This window comes from Brassica oleracea, chromosome C2, assembly GCF_000695525.1.
Source record: "Brassica oleracea var. oleracea cultivar TO1000 chromosome C2, BOL, whole genome shotgun sequence".
Taxonomy (NCBI): domain Eukaryota; kingdom Viridiplantae; phylum Streptophyta; class Magnoliopsida; order Brassicales; family Brassicaceae; genus Brassica; species Brassica oleracea.
The window spans coordinates 49,516,950-49,526,677 of record NC_027749.1 but is presented as its reverse complement, the minus strand read 5'-3'; the positions used below and the strand labels follow the sequence as shown (position 1 = coordinate 49,526,677).

Here is a 9,728-nt window from a genome sequence, read left to right as displayed (position 1 = left end):
TTTAGGTGATTAGTTAACGGAATTAGTTTAGATGATTAGTTTAGAAAATTATTTTAAACAATTCGTTTAGGATATATATTAATTTAATTTTTTTAAATTTTCTAGATGGCTCCTAGACCGAGACCAGCAGGTCCTGCACCTACGTATGCGGATTTTTTTGGCGATGGATCTTCCTCTAGCGGTCCATCGTCTTCTTCCGGGACAGTTCCGGACTCTCACACATCTCGGAGAGTTTCTTCGACCCCTCCTCCTCTTCCATCTCAGATGCCTCCCCCACCAGCTCCACCTGTCGCCCCGGATCAGCCTGCCCCACCGGCTGCAGTTCATCCCGATTTGCGGGTGCCAGCTCATGCACCATTCGCAAGATACACCGTCGAGGATTTGCTTGCCCAGCCCGGACAAGAGGGTTTACACGTTCTGGACCCCGATAGACCCCCGGGTACTTATTGGTAAGTACATAAAATTATTAATTTTAAATTTAAAATCTTTGATCAATTTTTTTAACAAATTTGTTATATTTGCAGGTTTGGGGCTAACAACCGTGTTAGCCGGAGCGTTTCAGAGACGATGAAGGGATATTATGACGGCCCTTATCCCAACTGGACCATGACTCCCGATCACGTCAAGACGACGTGGTTTAAATGTTTTGCGGTAATTATATTTACATATTATTAATATTTATATTGTTAATTAAATAATTATTATTTTTTTTCTAATGTTTGAAAATGTTTGTTCTTTTCAGCAAAGGTGGAACTGGTCCGTAGGAATCACTGAGAGGGTGAATGAGGAATTTACATGGAGTCGTTGTAAAGTCCTCGTAAAGTTTATATCGACTTTACGTGGAAGCCTTACGTGGCTTTTACAACGAACTATTACGAGGTATTTACATCGCCATTTACGAGGGTATTACGACGAATAGTTTCCTTCCGCTTTACGAGGAATTGACTTCCTCGTAAACGTAACTAGGACTTTACGACGAAATCTCCGTTACGACGAGCGTTTAACAACGAAACGCGTATCGATGTTAATTCGTCGTAGAGCCCCTATTGCGACGAATTTACAACGAATACCGCCCTCGTAAAAAATATGTTTTCTTGTAGTGAATAATTCATAACTTTTATTTTAATAGATAATATCTACTTTAATAGATAAGAGGTAGTTATTACAAAACAATTTCCAAAATTTATTCATCCTAGATATTTAATACTCAAAGATCTAAAAAATTTTCAGTAGTTTTTTTTTTCGATTTGAAATTAACAACACAACTAACGATTGTAAAGTATTATGCATTTCATGATTATAAAGCAGAAAAAACAACAAAATTAACTTATCTTCTATATTAAATAGATAAAAGTTACAAGAAACAATTGTGGGATCATGATCCCTGTACAACGATGAAATGAAAAGTGGGATGATTAAGTTCCTAAACATTAGGAAGAATCAGTCTCCATTATTAACAACAAAACTCATTAAAATAAATAATTGAAAGAACAATGAGACACTGCAAACCAGGTCCTGTTCGGTGACCAATGTTAACGTGGTTACTATCTCATCAGAATGCAATCAGAGTGGGTTGGCTGCAGATAAGAAAGAAACCTTTGTTGATGAGGAACAATGTGCATGAGGATGACGACATACTGGTGGAGAAGATTAATGGAATGTGGTCTGTTGCCAATAATGTTTCTGGGCCTGATGCTTTGGTGCGTATTATCATCGGTAAGGACGATGCCGGTGTGAATAAGATGACGAATGTTAGCCTCAGACAGACAAATAATGAGACAACTATATATATTGAAGCTTTTTTTGTGTGCATCAACTGTGGGATCAAAATTCTCAAAAGGGTCACAAGTAAGAAGAAGTACAAGAGGTATCCTAAGACTTGGCGACTCAAATACAAAGACAAAACATCACATATTTTCCACAGCCATGGTGTGTTAGTCCTGCATACTTTTTGTGTATACACAAGTTCTTGTTCCTAAAGTCTTGCTGCTTATGCACAGATCATTTAGTACTTCATAAATATATATATATCTAAAGGACGAAAGAGTAATGGAGAATAGACAAAAACAACAGATCATGTTTTCACTTCACAAGACCACAATTGACCATGTCAATATCGTTCCTACAAAGTTTGATTTGCCACAAGTTGAGAAAGAGAGCAACATATCAACAAGAGAAAAAAAAAAAAACCTCTATTGGAACTGTATTTCGTTTCTGCTCGACATAAGCTTGGTTTGTCTGAAATACAAATGATATGATTGGGTAGTTCGATCAGGTTTGATGAAGCACTGAACCAGACCAACAATCCTTTAATTTATTAAACAACATTTCGCAAGGGAAACAGAAGAATGGAAATTATACACTCGTTTCAGAGCAAATGCAAAAGCAAAGCTCAGCTTTTCCACTCTCAATCACACTGTGTGATTGATAACAGAATGAAAATAGTGTTATCATTAATAAAACAAATAAACGGCCTAGGCACAAAATGATGGAAATTTTGTTGTATCTTTAGACAAGTTTGAGTACATGTTCTCAATGAAGCTAGGCCATTGCATTTCTAAACCCTTGTGGTATCCCATAGTGAGTCTCAGAGATGTTCTTTCTAAGCGGGTTTGTGTACTCTATCATTATTTGCTGAATTTCAAAAGCAAAGCGTTCCTCCCGCTCAAAATTATGAGGATTCATCAGGTTCAGTCTTGGTTGGCCACAGAAAATGACAACCAGGCCAATAATAGTGTGTTAAAAGACCAAAGTAACAAAAGCCTAAAACCAATTTTAAAAGGCAAACGCGATTCAGTCTCATAGCAGCTCTGTTTATACTTCAACAGAAGCCAGGCTTGACTGAAGCTGAGCCATCTTCTCAGGGTCAGACTAGGCGTTGCGTCTTGCGTGGGAACTCGATGTAGCCGAACACTAACACCTCGATCCATATCAACGTCGAGATGGAGAAGGGTAGTGGCTGCCCCAAGTAGAGACGATCCATCCACCTGCAATTTTTGGTTCTTTCACTTGGAATAAATAATATCTCAAACGCAAAAATATTAATTTACCAATAAGTCTAACGCCTTACATTACTAACTCTCTACATTACTCAGGCCAGTCCCTTCCTTAAATATAAAATGAAATATAGGCCACACTATCCAAAATTGTATGTAGCTTAAATGGTTTAGGAAGATAAGTTGGATTTTCTTGGCCGTAGTTCGAGTAATACCAAACCCTTTGCAACGCTTTTGTTATTAACAATTAATTACCGCTTTTGTTATTAACAATTTTATTTATAAGGGCCACATATCTTGACAGGCTTTAAACCTCGTCAAATTTTGGGACGGCACTGACATTTTCATTAGATCGTATTTTTCCAGAAAAAGCGTTACCTTTCCGAACACTTCGCTGTACGGTTGAAACGGAGTCGACTTGGGAGCGGCCACTTCCGTACGGGTTCTTAGCTAGATTCTGGTCTAGCGAATCTATATCGAACTGGAGATACTCGGCCGGTTTACCCAAACCGAAAGGATCAAAGACGTAATCTCCAACCAACGAACCATCAAGCCACTCAGGACGAAGCAGCGGCGGCGGTGGGAGTTGCGGCCATCTCCGGCGGTGTTTTATGTTATAATGACGTTTTGACAAAGACACTTCTGTCTTGTTAAAATCTGCTTCAGTTACTTATAAGATGGGAGCTGTCTAATTTTTGAGAGGCGATCATAACCGTTGGATCAAATGATGAATACATCTGACGGTACAAAACACTTTCTACCTTATATTAATTGAAAATCCTAAGTTATCTTGTGAATGTTACAAGTAGATTAGCTTTACTCTGATTGGCTACATTTAAATTCTTCTTGTGATGTTATAAAGCCACGTGGTATCTGTGATACTCTTCCTCGCTTTTCATAATGATTTTCCGATTCAAACTAATTGACGATATTTATATGATTTTAAGGTTTGTTTTAAGAAAAAATGTTGTGAAATTTTATTCTTAATGGTTATCTGGGTTTAATTAATTAATGCCTTCAATTAAAAATCACAGATAGCAAAAGAAGACATTAGGAGAATCAAACTTAACAGCTGCTTCAGTTTTCATTCATTCGATTGTGTTAGGAGGAGGAGGAGTTGCTGAGTTCGCAATCACAAGTATATATATCTGAAAGATGAGATACCTGCTGCTTGGCATGCTTTTCAGGGCATTGGGGACAAAGCCACGGTACAAGCCAATAACTCCTTCACGCTCAACGATGCCTACAAAACGGTTTAAGGATAAACCGTTCAGATCAGTCTTCCGTTTCTTGAAAATGGTATCCAAGGGCAGGGCCGGCTTATTACGGGTTACAAGCGGTGCGACCGTCCCGGGCCTAAGCCGGTGTCCCCCCGTATAATACTAATTAAGGAGTCTAATTTTTTTAAAAAACTATATTTTTACATATAAAAAATTATAAATATAATAAATAAAATTGAAAAGAGCCCAAATTATTTGATATGTATATAGTTTTATTTTTATTACAAAATATTACTGATTAAATTTTAAAAACATTTCTCGTCCTATGACCTTTAACAGTGTTGAGCCGGCCCTGTCCAAGGTCATGCCAGCACAAGCACCAGCACCAAGACTTCCAAGAACAGACAATTCACCGTCTTCTCTCCTAAAGAGTTTCTGAATTGAAAAAAAAAAAACATAAAAAGACAGTTTTGAAACTTGTCAAATGAAAAGCAGAAGCAGATGTGACAAACCTTGTATGTTTCATATGCAAACAACTGGATCGCGCTATAAGGTACGATCCTTATCACCTGGAACATTCAAAAGGCTAATAAGATTATGAATAATAAAATTATATTTGGGACATACCTGTATATATATAAAGAGAGAGTGAGAGTACCTGAGGTAGGTTTCCTTTTCCAATAACCTTTAACACCTTCTTCTCTTCCAATTAGCATTATCGCCTGTAGTTATATTCCAAAATTTAAATTACAAAAACAAACCAAATCAACAATGAACAGTAAGTAAGAACCAATCCTGTACTTATGAGAATATTATATATACCTCAATGAAACCAATAGCCTTGTTAGCAGTTTGTTACCCAGCGCTCGAACACAATGTGTCTATATAATAATTATATTTAAAATAAGACGTCAATTAAATGAACTAATCTTCGGCGTACTACGAGGGGTCTTGATCTCATGATATCAACTGGCATAATCTGACAGCAGCTTGTCAACAGGTCCAGGTAACACCAGAGGCTCATCCTGAAATTCATCCTCCAATGGAAGCAATCACAATAGTCTATTATACCCTTCACATAATGGGTAAGGAAGCAGAACATGTGACAACCTGAATTGGTGGCCAGAAGTTTGTTGAAAGTATCGTCGAGGTAAGAATATCAACAACAGACAGCTCATTCTCTCCTAACTCGGTGTCTAAAAAAACAAGGGATAGGACACAGATACGATTCACACAGACAGGAGCCTACGTTGCAGTGTAATATTATTGAGAAGAATTTCAGATATCTTATGCCTTTTTTTAACGTTAGTGTTCACTCTCTTAGAATCAATCAAGTCGCTTCTCCAAAATGTATCTATTTGGCATAACAAAGAGAAAGGTAAAATCAAACTGTAGAAATAAGCCAATAGTTTTAGCTTTAGAGTGAAGAAAAAGAATGGAGGGATTGCCTTGAGAAGCTCGACAGTGCGTATCTCAGTGTCGATGTCATAATCAGTCTTGTTGAGAAGCAAGAAGATAGCGGAAGCATAGGCGTTTTCAGCCATATAAGTTGAAACCAATGCTTCTACGGTCACGAACCACCTTCCCAATGTTCTTCATCTTTCTTGTACAGATGCAAGAAGTGTCTTTATGATCTAATAAAAAGTTGGAAACTGTAGCAAATTGAATATAAACATTTACATTAACATATGTCACTTTGAACAACCACGACTCATTTCTCTCAATTTCAACAGACTTTTTCAACTTTCAACCGGTGTAAAAACCATCGATACCCTTCTATTATTATTTATCCTTTAAAATATAAGTAAACTATAAAATTTTAGGGAAAATTTGAAGAAATACATTTAGATAAGATTATAATTTGAAAACTACACCATTGTTTAAGTTTTTGGAAAAATACACTTATGTATATAAAAATTTACCAAATTGTCCAATCTTAATATTTATCAATTCCTAATTTATTTTATATTTTAAGTAGCAGTTTTACAAAAAAAAAAAAATTCTTTAAAAAATCTTTAGAGTATCTAGACAATATCTTTTGAATATATCTTAAACTTTTTATTGTTTGGAAAAAATAAAAATAAGAACTCAAGATGACGTCTTGTCTCATTCTCAGTATCCTCCCTTTCTGATTTTTTTTTTCTTTTTCTAGTTTCACAGATTCTTTGTCTTATCTCATTAAGAGGTTTGTTGATTCATGAATCAGATTTTTGTTTCTAATTCTCCTACTATTTTACTTTGACAATAGTTCTATTTTTGAGGTGTGATTTGGCTGAGTTCTGGAGATGGATGTTCTACGCCTTTGAAGAACTCCAATTCTGTTCAAGTTCGTAAGTGTCATGAAACTGCATAGCACAAAATCTGTAAACGCTCGTTCTGGTTCCAAACTCATATCTGATTGATACCAACTGACTTAAACTCTATTGGTTTCATACATTCCTAATGTACATGTATTCGTATGTTTTCAAAATGCTAAAAACACAGCAAGAACAGCCGTCCCAATACCAGAGAGAAATCTAGACATGAATGAGTTAAATGGAAATGATCCCACCAAAGCCATATAAGCCACCTGTTCAGTAAAATCAAAGTAAAATCAAAACAAGAGTACACTTAACGATTAACACTCGCTTGCTAGTTGCTACTTGGTAGGTGCTTAACCTTTTGACCATATCCATTGTACTGAACTAATGAAAAAAAAGAATTAAAATGCTACTCACGAGTAACAGAGACGTCTAGCTCACCAATCCATGAAATAAAATTTATATAAACTTCATTATAAAGTCAAAAAATTCATAATTTGTTTATTTTACATTATTCTTGTTATTGTAAAATTTTAAATAGTTAAATAACATATTTATCTAAACACACAAATTTATCTTAAACATAAATAATTATAATAATATTATTCTTATTAATTTGAAATTTATATCTCAATTATTGAAATATGAATCTGGATAAAAATGTCAATTCATATTTAAGAAAGTGTAGTTTTCAAAAAATAAAATAAAAAGTGTAATTTTCAAATTTCAAACTGTTAATGGAGTAATTTACAAATTATCCCAAAATTTTATTAGACGATTATTATGTAGTTATAAAGCACCACTTTTTAAATTAAAAACGTTATTTTCTAATCTCCTTTTTCTGCCAAGGTTACAGAAACTCTTGAAGAGTGTATCCACCATGGCAAAGATGATGAACCTGAGAGTTGTGGTGGAATCTCCTCGAATTTGAGCTCCAACTCCTTCTTCTTCATCGCTGAATCAAATTCGAGCCCAAATCTCCACCGAGAAAACAAGCACTCACGATAGTCTATACCCTTCAAATAATAGATGCAAAATCATAAGGAAGCAGAACATGTAACAACCTGAAAATTGGTGGCCAGAAGTTTGTTGAAAAGTATCGTCGAGGCCAGAGGGTGTGGTGTCGTATCATTACGGAATCACCAAGATAAGAAAGGAGTGCGTTAAGGAACTGAAGAGGGACTGTCTGGAAAGAGATTTTAAAATGTCAGAAATCGCCAAAACAATCTGATGATGGTACATAAGAGTCTGGATCTGCATTCTTTGATTGGTCCCAAAACAGAAGTCCTGTAATCATCACCAGCCAGATCATGCACTTTCGCCTGGAGATTGACACACATTGTCAAGCAAATTACACATGTAGACTTCAAAATAATGTTCATATAGTATCCACACATTTTATCGAACGCTTACCATGTGGTTTTGTTTAATTTTCAGACAAACAACATGATTTCCAGTAATGTACACAAATGCAATAGGAATATATATACTGTTTTGTTTAAAAACTAGGACTAAATACAATTAATGTTTTATTTAAAAGTTATAATTAATATAATATAAAGTTATAATGTTTTATTTCTATAAGGTGGCATCGTCTGACCGATTTCTTTTTGTTTGTCAAAAACGTAAGAAAATTTTGGTCACAATGTTTTGATGTTTTCTTAAATTTTAAAATTCAAATACTTTTAAAAATAAAACATAACATAAGTCAAAAACAAAATGTGATTTAGTTTGTTGTAGTTAGGGGTAAATTTATAAAACAACTATAAAAAACTACCTTAGTAGTAGAAGTGTCTTAAAATGAAAAAAAACTTAGAAATATTTTCACACACTTTCTTTTAATTTTTAATAACATAATAGGAGACACTTTGCAATCTTCACACACTTTCTTTTAATTTTCTTCTTTTTTTCATTTAGTTTAGAATTAAGACAAAATTTCATTGTAACTAGTAGGACCCATTATTATATAAATATTTTCTTCTCTATTTTTTTTTTTTTTTTTGTATATCAGATCTCTTTCTCCTTTTTTCTACGTCGTTGGTGGGGACGTCTCCCTCTCTTAAAAAGGCTACAAGGCTATCTTAAAAAAATTACAACAAAATAACAATACAAGTGATATTGAAAATTTTACCAAAACAAATGGTCTTTGGAGACTTGGAGTAGTGTATGTCCGTGACTAATCAGCATTTTAAAGACATGTAATGTAATAGTCGAAAACCTGTTCACAATAATGTCAAACTTCGTTTCTCAAACCTGAAAAGTATTTCATATCTTAGTAAACTTCCTACACCAAAGCTACATAAAAACTCAGGGAATGAAAACTATTAGTTGAGAACCGAAGGTGGACTTGTTTACATCCTAATTAAGGACAATAGCATTGCAAGGGTATTGATCTCCAACTTGCGAGATTTTACAATTTCAGATGTCAAGTCGTTTTCACAGAGAGCAAAATCAGGTAACCTGAGATAAAAATACACAACAAAAGTAACTCTTTCAATGAAGATATTAAAAGTAATTAGTCATAGTTTAGCTCACTTTTACAAGAACGAGCACACGATCAATGAGAGTCTCAAGACATGCCGAGCCTAAGTGAGACGGAGTATCCTTACTCCCTCGTAGCTTTCAGCAGAGACAAGGGGTTTTACGACGGCTGATGCAGAGGAGAGATCGTCTTCGTCGGATTTAATCGTCTCTTTTTGTTAGATTGTTCAACATCAAACCACAAACACATAGCTTAAAGCACATACAAAAAACTATGCTTGCTCCAACTCACCATCACATTTTCCATTTCCCCGCCGACGGTGGTCGTTCGTTAGTTTTCCGACTATTTTCTTTTTATTATGCTCGTCGGAAATAAAAAAATTAACTTTGGTAAATGCTAAAATTTATATGAAGATAGACAAATGTTGGTAAATGCTAAAATTGATAAGAAGATAGACAAAATTGAAAAGAAGATAAAATTGATAAGAAGATAAGCCATTGCATCGGTTACTCTCTCTTGTCTGGTTCTCGGAAGAGATCCAGCTGGTCAAAGCCAATAGGTATCATCTCTATTCTCACTACCAAGGATTGTTCACGGGGTTTGGATGTAAGAGCGAAGATTAATCTAGTGATCTTAGTACTTGTTGTATGTCACCCATTGTTTGGGGTTTGCGATCCCATGTTGTGAACTATGTTTTCAGAGATTTTAAATTGTATCCGCAGGCATTTGG

General features: G+C 35.0%; 1 protein-coding gene and 1 long non-coding RNA gene across 2 annotated transcripts; one reads left to right on the top strand and one right to left on the bottom strand.

The window, feature by feature from the left end:
- Window positions 1-105: 105 nt before the first annotated feature.
- LOC106324502 lies at window positions 106-1,852 on the top strand. The gene is made up of 5 exons (XM_013762463.1): window positions 106-449; window positions 525-651; window positions 743-817; window positions 1,557-1,751; window positions 1,841-1,852. The coding sequence occupies exons 1-5, from the start codon at window positions 106-108 to the stop codon at window positions 1,850-1,852; spliced, it is 753 nt and encodes a 250-aa protein (XP_013617917.1).
- A 581-nt stretch (window positions 1,853-2,433) lies between these two features.
- On the bottom strand, window positions 2,434-3,848 carry LOC106325729. Its single transcript, XR_001267035.1, has 2 exons — window positions 3,375-3,848; window positions 2,434-2,987 (listed from the first exon to the last, which is right to left on the bottom strand). It is a non-coding gene; the product is annotated as an uncharacterized LOC106325729 (long non-coding RNA).
- Window positions 3,849-9,728: the final 5,880 nt, after the last annotated feature.